This window comes from Rattus rattus, chromosome 5, assembly GCF_011064425.1.
Source record: "Rattus rattus isolate New Zealand chromosome 5, Rrattus_CSIRO_v1, whole genome shotgun sequence".
NCBI classification, from domain to species: domain Eukaryota; kingdom Metazoa; phylum Chordata; class Mammalia; order Rodentia; family Muridae; genus Rattus; species Rattus rattus.
The window spans coordinates 69,422,543-69,437,053 of NC_046158.1; the positions used below are offsets into that span (position 1 = coordinate 69,422,543).

General features: G+C 33.3%; 2 protein-coding genes across 2 annotated transcripts; both read left to right on the forward strand.

Moving 5' to 3' along the window:
* The first annotated feature begins 5,083 nt into the window (after window positions 1-5,083).
* Window positions 5,084-6,089, forward strand: LOC116900368 (olfactory receptor 10AG1-like). Its single transcript, XM_032902117.1, has 2 exons — window positions 5,084-5,113; window positions 5,175-6,089. Exons 1-2 carry the CDS (start codon window positions 5,084-5,086, stop codon window positions 6,087-6,089), a joined length of 945 nt encoding a protein of 314 aa, XP_032758008.1.
* Window positions 6,090-12,878: 6,789 nt separating this feature from the next.
* Window positions 12,879-13,829, forward strand: LOC116900369 (olfactory receptor 10AG1-like). Its single transcript, XM_032902118.1, has one exon. The coding sequence runs from the start codon at window positions 12,894-12,896 to the stop codon at window positions 13,827-13,829; it is 936 nt and encodes a 311-aa protein (XP_032758009.1). The 5' UTR covers window positions 12,879-12,893.
* Window positions 13,830-14,511: the final 682 nt, after the last annotated feature.

Sequence of the window (14,511 nt, forward strand, 5' to 3'; positions counted from 1 at the left end):
TATTTAAATATTAAACCTTAACATGTAGTCATGAAAATAAATTGGTAAAAATATGTAGCTATGCTATCTAAGGTAAAAATCAGTCCACGAAAGGAAATTATTTAACTGGAATGTTACAAATCTTAGATAGTTGATTCTGCTAACATCTTTATTGGATATTTTATTTTTTTATATTTAAATGTTATCTCCTTTCCTAGTTTTCCTCTGCAAACCCCCTATCAAATTCCCCCTTGCCATGCTTCTATGAGGAAGCTTCCCCACCCACTTAATTTTGCCTTGTCTCCCTAGCATTGTTCCTCTCTGGGGAATCGAACCTTGACATGACCTAGAGCTTTCTCTCTCATTGATGCCAGATAAGGCATTCCTCTGCTACATATGAAGTTGTAGCCATGGGTTCCTCCATGTGTATTGTTTAGTTGGTGGTTTAGTCCCTGGAAGCTCTGCAGGGTATGGAGCTCTTCAGCTCCTTCAGCTCCTTCAGTCCTTCCCCTAACCCCTTGATGGTAACATTTTTAAGACTAAAAATGTTTTGAAATTCACAATCTAACAAGGGGGATGTTCACATAACAATATTTACCCCAAAACATTTAACATAGATTGGACTATGTAATAAAAGAACATACAAATTTTTAAATTTATACTTTAATCAAAGAGGTTTAAAAGGATCATAAAATATATAAAATATGACTCCCATTGTTAAATATTAAAATATGTATACCCCCAATTAATATAATGTTTAAGATATATTTATTGTCTATACCTAGGGGAGAATAAGTCACAAATGTTAGAACTCAAAATCAGAGAAATATATAGTTTTCTCATATTGATAATTTTCACTGTGTATATATAATGTCTACTTGTACCTAAAATATCCTAAGAAATGCACGCTGACAGGAGCCTGATATAGATATCTGATAAGAGGCTCTGCCAGAGTCTTACAAATACAGAAGTGGATACTCACAGCCAACCATTCAACTGAGAACTGGGTCCCTAATGGAGGAGTTAGAGAAAGAACTGAAGTAGCTGAAGGGGTTTGCAACTCCATAAGAAGAACACAATATCAACCAACCAGACACCCCAGAGTTCCCAGGGACTAAACCACCATCCCGAGAGAAAACAGCAATGGATCTATGTCTCCATCCACATATGTAGCAGAGGATGGTCTTGTCAGGTGTCAAAGGGAAGAGAAGCCCTTGGTCCTGTCCAGGCTCAATGCCCCACTGCAGGAGAATATCAGGGCTGAGAAGTGGGAGGGAGTGGGTGGGTGCGTGAGGGAGCACCCACATAGAATCAGGGGGTGGTGGTGGTGTGGGATAGCAGGTTTCAGGAGGGGGAAATGATAAATGGGATAACATTTAGAACTTTTAAAAAATCCAATTAAAAATATTCCTTATTCAGCATCCAGCATCTTAATCCATTGTGTTTTTCAACTATGTTCTATATGGTGATGTCTACATAGGGGTTACGCATATGCATTCTGAAAGTCCTAATCATTGTGAAGTTTAAAAATACAATTCTGGTTGACTTAATCTGATCATTGGTTATGCATGAGATATTGTCACCTTTCGGATCTCTAAATTTGAAAAACAGAGTGAGGCCAACAGTAGAAAATCACCTTCTCTGGTCTTCTGGGTATTGAACAAGAAATAGTTCTTCCTAGAAACTCTGCTTTCCTGCTATGGTTTTGGGACTACATTCTACAGAAGAAATTGTGTATAAATATTCTGCATGCTTTTTACAGTTCATACATACAAAAGGAATAATTGGCAGTTCTTACTATAGCCATTAATCACCACCAACATATTAATCTGTTGGAGTAAACAGCTCTGACTGGACCACAATTCATGGAAAAGGAAAAGTTGGGTTGCGGATCACATACATGCCTGAACAATCCTAGACTCTGATATCTCTTTTTTCAAAGATTAAAAAATAATTTTATACTAATGCACTGTTGATTTGTCACCATTTTAAAGTATTTTCCACTTAATTCATAAATTACATAAAGTCATAAGATGTTGATGTTTCCAAATAGTACATTACATAATGGTTGCCAAAAAAAAGATCCTAAAAATCAGATTGGTGCTTCTCTCAACTGTCATCTCAGGAACATGCTTTTGTACTGCGTTAGATGCTAATTAATACAAACTCCTTTTGAAGGCAACATGCATAATAAGAATTACTCAGAATGTACTCAGCACTAAATGTGTTACCTATATCACACAATACTCTTCTAAAGTGTGAGAGACCTTTGTGGTAGAGTAAGCAGAAAACATGAGAGCGTTATAAGAAGTGGACATAAGTATTTTCTGGACATAAGAAGATGGTAGCATATATGAACTCATCGCAGCTGAGATTACATGCATTTGCAAAAGGTCAAACCAATGTTACTATCAGTATATAACAGGGAGGGCTCCATAAAGACTCAAAATATCTGCTATGCTATCAGCAATTGATTGCTGCTGGGTGTAGAAAAAGAACATTTTATTCAGTGATGTGGTACCCAAATTGTTGTCTGTACTCTCTCATATGTCTCTATGCCTATACATATACGAGTAGCACTAATGTTACTCAGGGAGAAGAAGGAGGGTTGTGTGGGGAGATGGAAAAGTGGTGGTGGGGAAATAGTAAAAATTAGAGAACAGGAAATGTGAGTGAATTTGATAAAAGCACATTATATGCATTAATTAAGTTCTTAAAATAACCTGTCTGAATATTACTTCTTGATGTATCCAACTCTTTGAATGACAGGCAGAATTAATATCTTAATTAGAAGGTTGCATGGGGAAAAGTTTATACCAGGGTAGCAACTCATTGCTATTTAAAGAATATAGTAGGTGTTTAATCTGAGACATTTGAGAAGTCAGTGAGGAACTGTTTCAAATAAACATCACAAACTGAAAAGTATAGTTGTCTTTCTCATTTGGGGTGGAAGCAATAATGGTAAGTATTATGTTGAGCCTGTAATCAAATATGTGTGTGTGAAAAGATTTTGTCAAATACAAGTTAATTTGTACATGTTTACAGCATTTTAATACCAGAAAACTTAATTAAATTACAGAGAATTGGATAAAACTTTAGTGATTTAAATTTTAAGAACTGAGAAGTTAGACTTTATACATTTCTGGATATAATTATAAAACAAAAGAAATACAAAGTTTCAATTGCAATGTATTCCTATATAGATTATCATCATCTTAATTTAACTTTCAAAATACATTAGGAAAATAAACTGTTCAGGAAATATTCAAATATTTTTCATATGTCAAGTTTAGAAAAAGATGTATAAAAATCTCAATTTTAAATAACTCTTAAGGAAGTTAAGAGGAAGGATATTATTAACTGCTTATATCTTATCCTGCTTGTGTTAAAAGGCTCCCTTTGTTTTCCACCTTGTTTTTTGTTATTAGTCTTTTTCTGAAATTAGAATGAGTTTGTAAGTGTGGAATGGTTGTGCAGCTAAACACCAGTGTAAAGAAAGCACAATCTGAACTTGAAACTTTTCTGTAGCATCACTACTTACTAAATTATAGATACCCTCGCAGCTCAGTCATCAGACGTCCTGTGAGCCATATGCATATTGTTTTGCTCCTTCTTTTTATTTTATCCAGAAAATTAAAACCACATGACTTCTGGAGTCAAAAATGTCTTATCTACTACATTGAGTCGTGCTCAATAAGAATAAATTATCCTCCTAAATATGTATACTTTCCTTATGGTGACTATGCAAAAAGCAGCATTGTGAAATGTTTTCAACCAGCAATAAAAATATAAATTTCTGAATTCTCTGCTCTCTAGAAGCACAGAAAAATTTTTCTAAGCCAAACACAGGATTGTCAACATAGCTCCTTGTGTACATTGTTTTGAGTCTTACAGTTTCTGGCATTCTCTAGTGGCACTATTGTGAGACCACATGGACTGTTTTTTAAAATATTTATTATAAATTTTATTTAACATTATAATATAATTACAGGGTATTAAGAACATTTTAATATTCTCTAAATATAATATAAATAATACTCTACTATTTTCAAGAATATTATCAACAAAATATTAAATTTATGTTTAATGTTTGAAATGTGTGTCTTTATAATTGTTCAGACTCACAAGTTAACAAATGGAGATGAGCACTCTGATTCCAATAGTGAAGTACTTATTTTTATTTTGATATTATTCACAACATAATAGGAACACAAGGTAGCTCATACAAAAATAATACATTATATACTTACACATGAAAGAATGGGTTTGAAATATTTCTTGCTTATTTGTGCTCCCTAATTTATGTGAGCATTCACACAGATAAATATGTAAGATATGCTTAATGTGCAAATCTTGTGGGCCAGAATGTCAAATAATATCTAAAACTAATAGTAGGTAAAGGTGGAACATTTATATGTAATGACTAATTTAATGTATTGTTAGTCAATTAGTAATATAATAAATTATTATTGCCAAACAATAATCAATGTATTACATATAAATTGTAGGGACAATTAAAACATTTAATAAATATTAAGAGATTAAAAACAAAAATACCAAAAATAATATAAGCATAAATATACACTTACACACATACAAACACGTACACAGTGTGTATAGTAACACTGAATGAAAAAAATAAATTTGTTGATAGCAGGACTCATGAGACGGTAAATGATTTTAGACCATCCAGATAGATGGTCAATCCCAAACAGAAATTATGACTGCAGATTTCATATAACTTACATTGGAAGGAAAATTTAATTTTGAAATACATAATACTTTAGGATATTTGACTGCTTAAATTTACTTGTTTAGTCTTCAAATTACAAATTTCCACAGAATACAAGACTAGAAAGGCACCACAACAAAACCATAAGAAAGATTATTCAGAACTTAAAAGTACAAATAAATTACTCAATTTAAATTAAGATATATTACCAATGTGAATACATAATAAAACATATCTCAGAAGATTAAAAGACCAAATTTTATATGGTTATTTACTAATTTAAAAATATATTTAAGTATAATTCTATAGCAATGAAATTTATACTTTATTATTAAAAAGGACACAAAAATGTGTGCTCTCAGAAAAGCATACATGAAACTAGATAGACTAAAGGCAGAAGTGGTATATATTTCTGATTTAACATTTTCCACAGGTCAGACATGAAGAGATCGAGGACATAGAGAATGTTTCCACAGTGACTCAGTTTGTGCTCATAGGATTTTCTGAACTTCCCAGCCTCCAAGGGTTTCTATTTGCAGTGTTTTCTATCGTTTACATAATTATCCTGGTTGGAAATTTCCTCATAATACTAATAACTAGTATGGATCCTGCATTACAGAAACCCATGTATTTTTTTCTGGCAAACTTTTCCTCTCTGGAAATCTGTTATGTATCAGTTACTGTCCCAAGGATTCTGTTCAGCCTCGAGAAACAGGACAGAAGCATTTCACTGATGTCCTGTGCCACACAACTGTGCTTCTTCCTTATTTTTGGAACTACTGAATGTTTGCTGCTGACTGTGATGTCCTATGATCGCTATGTGGCCATCTGCAACCCTCTGCACTATCCTCTTATCATGAACCCAACAAAGTGTACTCAGCTGGCAGCGGGCTCCTGGCTTGGAGGCATTCCAGTCCAGATAGGACAAACCTATCAGATATTTTCTATGCATTTTTGTAATTCTAACAAAATCAACCACTTCTTCTGTGACATACCACCAATTCTCAAGCTGGCTTGTGGGGACACTTCAGTGCATGAACTGTCTGTCTATGTGGTTGTTATGGCGGTCGCTGCTTTCCCCTTCATATTGGTCCTTACATCCTACAGCAAAATCATTGCCACCATCCTGAGGTTGCCAACAGCCAAAGGGCGGGCCAAAGCCTTCTCCACATGTTCTTCGCACCTGCTGGTGGTGGTGTTGTTTTATGGATCTGCTACAGTTACCTATTTGAGACCAAAGTCCATGCATTCTCCTGGAACTGACAAACTGCTCTCTCTGTTCTATACAATTGTTACTCCTATGTTCAATCCCTTAATATACAGCCTTAGGAACAAGGAGGTGATTGCTGCACTGAGAAAGTTAATACTCCAAAAATAGGGTCATGTGTAGGCATAGAACTTTCTTCTTTGCCTTACCTACTGATAACTCCTAAATTTGAAGTATTTTATCCCCGTATTAAGAAAGCAATCCCTTCCATTTTGTAATGTATTTTCCTCAAACTTTAATTTTCTTGTACATTTTCTTCTGTTTATGCCTATTAGTCAAGACAATGATCTTCAATGAACCATCTTGGAAGAAAATAATTATTTAAAAAACAGTTTTAGTAATTCAAAAATTTTAAAATATATCAGTACAATTAAAAATTGATATTCATATCTTTAAGTTTATAGGTTATTATTTCCTCAGATTCTCAAATCTCTATTTTCTGACAGTCTTCTCTGATTCTGGAGTATATAAAGGAATAACTACAAGTAGACACATAATAATATATGCTTATTATAAGTCAATAGTGATGAGCTAATTTTCAGTGAGTCTCTCTGGGCCCTACTAAAAAATTCTGTAATATTCTAAATTGGACAGACTCAGTTTCTATTTGAGTTTATTTATTTGATTCTGTCCCCCTCCCTATGTGATACTTTCAAAATAATACTAAGGGGAAACATACCTCAATTCATTTCTCATATATAATGTAATGGCTTTGTGGTATGACACAGCACTATAAAATTCAATATTTTTGTACGTTTTTCTTTATTATTGTAACTCTAACTCAGTATGAAATTCTGTTGTTGCTGCTCCTGTGTAAAACTACAATTCAAGTGTCTATTTCTTTTTCTCCTCATCTTTACAAAAATGATTTCTATGAATTTAAATGTAAACTCAAGTGTATGAGTAATTTTGGGATTCACTGAAGTCCAAAGAGCTATGTTGTGTCTGTATATATGTGCTATCATGATTTTAAGCCTGAGTAGTGGCACTAAAATTATTCAGCTTTTGAAGGGGTATTTATGAGAAAGCTGAACATCATTTAGTATCTCCATATATTTTCATCTATCTTATACCACATTTCTAAAGTTACAACTTGTTTTAGATGAGGTTGTGTCTTTTACTGCAATTGTGTTGCCAGGGCAAAGTTGTGCCTGGTCAGTTTATGAGCCTGTATGTGTATGCATACAAACAGCCAAATTAAATGTAATGGTTAAAGAACAACATGAAAATAAAGTAAAATACTTGGGAGAAAGAAAACTGTTAGCAGGTATTCAAGTAGTAATTAATGTAAATAATAAGGGTAATTAATGTAAATAATATGATGACAGTATGTTCCATAAATATATAGAATTGGTCAAAACAACTGGCAAATAAAAAATAAAAATTAAAATCATTTAAAAATATTTTAAAGTCATATTTAGTTCTGGATTTCTGCTTCAGAATAAAAGATAGTTTTTTTCTGACACATTGTAATACAAAACTTGAATAAATGTGTGCATATCACCAGGCTTTCATGCATTTTTAGAACAAATTGGCACTATTTTATAATACCTAATATTAATAATTAGAGCCATGAAAATAAGATATGAAAATACGTAAACTATGTGTGCATTCTGTGATTGGGTTATCTCACTCAGGATGATACTCTCTGGTTCCATCCATTTGCCTATGAATTTCATGAAGTCATTGTTTTTAATAGATGAGTAGTACTCCACTGAATAAATGTACCACATTTTCTGTATCCATTATTCTGTGGAAGAACATCTGGGTTCTTTCAAGCTTCTGGCTATTATAAATAAGGCTGCTATGAACACAGTGGAGCAGGCGTCCTTGTTGTATTTTGGATCATCTTTTGGGTATATGCCCAGGAGTGGTACAGCTGGATTCTCAGGGTGTATTGTGTTCAATTTTGTGAGTATCATCCAGACTGATTTCCAGAGTGGTTGTACCACCTTGCCATTTCACCAACAGTAGGGGAGTGTTCCTTTCTCCACATCCTCAGCAGCATCTATGCTCACCTGAGTTTTTGATCTTAGCCATCCTGACTGGCGTGCGTTGGAATCTCAGGTAGTTTTTGATTTGCCTTTCCTGGATTACTAAGGATGTTGAACATTTCTTTAGGCACTTCTCAGTCATTTGATATTCCTCAGCTGAGAATTCTTTGTTTAGCTCTGTACCCCATTTTTATTAGAGTTATTTGATTCTCTGGAGTCAAACTTCCTGAGATCTTTATATACATTATAAATATAATATATAAATATGGATATTAGCCCTCTATTGGATTTAGTATTGGTAAAGACTTTTCCCCCATCTTTTGGTTGCTATTTTGTCCTAATGACAGTGTCCTTTGTCCTATAGAAATTTTGTACTTCTATGAAGCTCCATTTGTTTATTTTTGAAATTAGAGCATAACCATTGGTGTTCTGTTCCAGAAGCTTTCCCCACTTCTTGCTTGCGGCTCTTCCTCACTGTTTCTTCTATTAGTTTGAGTGTTTCTGGTTTTATGTGGAGGTCCTTGATCTACATGGACTTGAGCTTCATATAGGATGATAAGAATGGGATTGATTTGCATTCTTCTATATGCTGACCTCTAGTTGAACCAGCACCATTTGTTGAAAATGCTATCTTTTATCCATTGTATGGTTTTAGCTACTTTATCAAAGATCAAGTGACCACAGATGTGTGGGTTTGTTTCTGGGTCTTCAATTCTATTCCATTGATTTACCTGCATGTCTCTGTACCAATACCAGACTGTTTTTATAACTATTGCTCTGTAATACAGCTTGAGGTCAGGGATGTTGATTCCCCTAGAAGTTCTTTTATTGTTGTGGTTAGTCTTCTCTATCCTGAGTTTTTGTTATTGCAAATGAATTTGCAAATTGTTCTGCCTAACTCTATGAAGAATTGAATTAGAATTTTGGTGGGGATTGTGTTGAATCTGTAGATTGCTTTTGGCAGGGTGCCCATTTTTAGTGTTAATCCTGCCAATTCATGAGCATGGGAGATCTTCCCATCTTCTGACATTTTCTTCAATTTCTTCTTCAGAGACTTGAAGTTCTTGTTATACAGATCTTTCACTTGCTTGGTAAGAATCAAACCAAAGTATTTTATATGATTTGTGAGTATCATGAAAGGTGTCATTTCCCTAATATCTTTTTCTGCCTGTTTATCTTTTGATTAGAGGGAAGCGACTGATTTGTTTGAGTTAATTTTATACCCAGCCACTTTGCTGAAATTGTTTCTTAGGTTTAGGAGTTTCTCTGGTGGAACTTTTGGGGTCGCAAGTATACTATCATATCATCCACAAATAGTAATATTTTGATATCTTCCTTTCAACTTTTTACTCTTTTGACCTCCTTTTGTTGTCTGATTTCTCTGGCTAAGACTTCGAATACTATATCGAATAAGTAGGGATTGAGTGGGTAGCCCTGTCTAGTCTCTGATTTTAGTGAGATTGCTTAAAGTTTTTCTTAATTTAGTTTCATGTTGTCTACTAGCTTGCTGTACATTGCTTTAACTTTGTTTAGGAATGGTCCTTGAATTCCTGATCTTTCTAATATTTGAACCTGAAGGGGTTTTGAACTATGTCAAATACTTTCTTAGCATCTAATGACATGATCATGTGTTTTTTTTCTTTGAGTTTGTTTATATAGTGGATTACATTGATTGATTTCTATATATTGTGTATACAAACACACACACACATATATATATATGCATATATATTATTCATGTGATATTTTTCCCCTGTAAATTTGAAAAACAGAGGGATTTTAATATCAGAAAATTGTCTTTTCTTGTTATCTAGGTGTTGAAAAAAGAATTGTCCTTTCTGGAAACTCCTTCTTCCTACTATGGTTTTGGGACTACCTTCTACAGAAGAAATTATGTGTAGATATTCTGCATGCTTTTTACACTTTGTACATATAAAAGTGAAAATGGGCACTCTTAATATTGGTCATTAATGATCACAATCTGAATAGTATCAGGAACATAGAGTCCTGATTGGATCACAAGAAAAATACATTTTATTCAGGCCTGTGCTGCATACTGGTTTTCTGTACTTAGACAGAGGTCTCTAACATAGTCAGCACTAACTTGAGTCAGGGAGTAGCAGGGGCATTGGGTGTTGCAGTTGAAAGATGGTTTTAGGGATGGGAAAATGAGAAAAGAGGAAATGCAGAGTGAATTTATTCAAAACATAGTATACACATCAATTAAGTTCTTAAAATAACCTGTCTGGATATTATTTTGGTTTTCTTACTATCTCTTTGAGTCACAGGAAAAATTAATATCTGTTAGAATGTTGCATGGGAAAAGAGTTGATTCCCAGGGTAGCAAGTCTTACCACATGAGGAACATAGTTAATTTATAATTTAAGACACTTGCAAAGACAGCAACTTCTTCAAATCAGCTTCATAGCTAAAAAGTCTAGTTTTCTTTCTCATATTTGTTACAAATAATAATGGTGTGTATTATCTTGTGCCTAGAATCAAATAGGTAAGTGTGAGATGATTTTGTCAAATACAAGTTTATTTTGACAATGTATATGTCCTTTTAACTCCAGAGGAAAAAAATTCAAACAAAAAATTAGATACATCTTTAATGCTTAAATTTTGAACACTGATTAAGTGAGATTTTATACATTTATGAATATAATTATTAATTACATGGAAGACATAGAAGGTGCCCAATGGTAAAGTAATTCTATATAGTAAAGAATAGTATTATGATTACCATAACTTAATGTAACTCTCAAAATATATTAAAGAAATAATCTCTTTAGGTAATATTTAAATATTTTACATATGTCAAGTCTAGGAATAGGATGTCCAAAAAGATCATTTTATATAACTGTTAAGAGAGTTAGAGGAATGATATTCATCCATTTACATTTTATGCTACTTGTCTTAAAATTCTTCCTTTGTTTTCCATCTTGTTTTCCTGTATTAGCCTTTTCCTTAAATTAGAGTAGATTTGTAAGTATGATACTAAAGAGCAGTATAGAGACAGTAAAATCTGCACTTGAAGCTATTTCTTTTTTTTTACACACGTCAAAACTTTATTTGTCTACAGAAGGATTAAGTTAAGTAACAGACAAAGGTGGGCGGTTGTCTGCACAGCACCTGGTTCACACTGTGCCCTGCAGGATGAGTCATGCATCCCACTGCATCACAACTTCTTACAAGCAATGAAGCTATTTCTTAATAGCATTACTACTTACCAAATTATAGATATCTTAGGAGCTCAGTTATCACATATGAAAACATCAACTTTTCATTTTTCTTTGCAGTTTTTCTGATAAATTAAAACTAAATGAACTCTAGGTTCATAAAAGTCACAATTAATTGATTAATGCTCCATAATTATAAATTGTATTCACAACTATCGATATTTTCTTTATAGTGACTCTGTTCAAAGAGAAGTTGTCAAATGTTTTTAACCAGAAAAAAACATGTCTCTGTTGTCTAATAGAAGCCGACAATGTTTTTTGTCTAAACCAACCACAGTTGCATTTCCATTGTAAACCAAGGTTCACCTCTACATGGATCTCAGTGTCCTAGTCTCTGCCAATCTCTGCTATCTCTACTGCGAAACCACAGTGCAGATATTTTAAAATATGTACCATAATTTTCTAATTATTTTATAGTATAATTGCAAGATTATAAAATATTTTAAGTAATTTACTATTTTTCTAGAATATTTACAATTCAAATGAAATTCGTGTTTGAAATGTGTTAAAATATGTCCGTTTATCATTGTCCAGACTTACAGGTGTTAACAAATGATGATGAAGTCCCTCTCCTTCCTATATTAAGCTTCTCATTTTCATTTTCCTAATATTCACAACATATTGTGAATATAAGATAGCTCATACCAAAAACTATACTAGTTACGATATTCTACTTACATAGCCATACTTTGAATTGTTATCTGAGTATGCTTCCATGCAAATATATGATATGATTAATATAAAAATTGTGCATGACAGAACTTGAGCTAAAAATAATTGCTTGTTTTGGGGAGAAACTTCATAAGAAATAGGCATTTTAATGTATTAGTATTTTATCTAGTAATTTAATGATTTAGTTTTGCAAAACAATATTCTACATGTTACCCATAAAGGATAGTGATGATTTGAATCCTTTAATCAATACCTACAGTTTGGAAAAAAATAAGGTATGCATAAATATATATCTGTGCATGTGCACGCACACACACGGAGAGTGAGAGTTAGAGAGCGAGAGAGCAAGAGCACAAGAGGAAGAGAGAGAGGGAGAGAGAGAGAGAGAGAGAGAGAGAGAGAGAGAGAGAGAGAGAGAGACCTTTGTAACATTTTATGGAAATAAAAGTGTTAGAAGCAGGATTATGAGACTGAAAATGAAGACTATCAAGATGAGCATTCCCCATCTTAATGTCTGAACACAATTTATGCTTGAAGATTCATATAACTTACATTGGAAAGAAAACTCAGATTTGAACTGAATGTTTTAGATATTTTGTGAATTCATTTTATTTTTTTCATGTTGAAATTACAAACTTCCACAGAACACAAGCCTAGAAAACATACTGGAGACACCACAGCAAAACTATAGAAAAGCTTATCAGATTTGTAAGGACAAATATTATACAATTTAAAATAAGGTATATTTCCGACATATTCATAATAAAATATATCAGAAGGTTAGAAGACCAAATACTATGCGGTCATTTATTAATTAATAAAACATATATAACTATAGTTTTAAAGCAATGGAATTTAAACACTTCATTGTTAAAAAAATCTAAAATGTGTGATGTGAGAAAAGCCTACAAGAAAGTAGATAGGCTAAAAGCAGAAATGATGTGTATTTGTGATTTAACATTTTCCACAGGTGAAACATGAAGGGAAACATAGAGAATGTTTCCACAGTGATGCAATTTGTGCTCATAGGATTTTCTGACTTTCCCAACCTCCAAGGGTTTCTACATGCAGTGTTTTCTGTAGTTTATATAATTATCCTGGTTGGAAATTTCCTCATAATACTAATAACTAGTATGGATCCTGCATTACAGAAACCCATGTATTTTTTTCTGGCAAATTTTTCCTCGCTGGAAATCTGTTATGTATCAGTTACTGTCCCAAGGATTCTGTTCAACCTTGAGAAACAGGACAGAAGCATTTCACTGATGTCCTGTGCCACACAGCTGTGCTTCTTCCTTATTTTTGGAACTACTGAATGTTTGCTGCTGACTGTGATGTCGTATGACCGCTATGTGGCCATCTGCAATCCTCTGCATTATCCTCTGGTCATGAACACAAAAAGGTGCACACATATGGTGGCAGTCTCCTGGCTGGGAGGTATCCCAGTCCAGATAGGACAAACTTATCAGATATTCTCTATGCCTTTTTGTAATTCTAATCAAATAGACCATTTCTTTTGTGACATACCACCAATTCTCAAGCTGGCTTGTGGAGACACTTCTGTACACGAACTGTCTGTTTATTTGGTTGTTTCCATGGTAGTTGCTTTCCCCTTCATATTGGTGCTTACATCCTACAGCAAAATCATTGCTACCATCCTGGGCTTGCCAACAACCAAAGGGCGGGCAAAAGCCTTCTCCACATGTTCTTCACACCTACTGGTGGTACTGTTGTTTTATGGATCTGCTACAATTACCTATTTGAGACCAAAGTCCATGCATTCTCCTGGAACTGACAAACTGTTCTCTCTGTTCTATGCAATTGTGATTCCTTTGTTAAATCCGCTAATATACACCCTTAGGAACAAGGAAGTGACTGCTGCTCTGAGAAAGTTAATATTCCAAATTAGGGACTTGTATAGGCATAGAAGTTTATTATTTTTCTAATCTACGGATTACTTTCTTGTTATGAACTATTTTATCCCCAAATTGTAAAGGCAATAATGTTTATTTTGTAATAACGCAAATATTTCTGTGCAGTTTATTCTGTTTATACTGTGTTACACATGATCAACCACCTTCAATGATCCATATTTCAAAAATATATACTTATTTTAAGAGAATTTTAATAATTTCCATTGTCATTTAAATATATTGATAGACTTTAAATTCAATATACATATCTTAAGGTTAATACTTAATTATTTCCCAGTCTTCATACTATTTTCTGACTATCTTCTATGATTACGAAGTATAAAGAGCAATAATCATCAATAGAAAAAGTATAATAAATGCTCATTGAGTAGGACAATAAGTAGTGAATGAATTATCAATGAGTCTTTCTGGACCCTATTAATTTTTTTTTTTTTAAAATCCAAATTAGCTCAGTTCCTACTTGAGTTTAGTAATGTAAGTTATTCTGAATACCTGACATATAATTGCAAAATAATACTAAAGGGAAAGCTGATAGTCATGTCCTTTCCTCTAATTAGATTGTGATGACACTGTAGTATCACAGAGCACTATAAACATCCTCAATATTTTAAGCATTTTTCATCTTTTTATGGCAACCCTAGATTTACTGTAAGGTTGTGTTGATGTTGTTGTTACTTTTTAAACTCCAATTCAA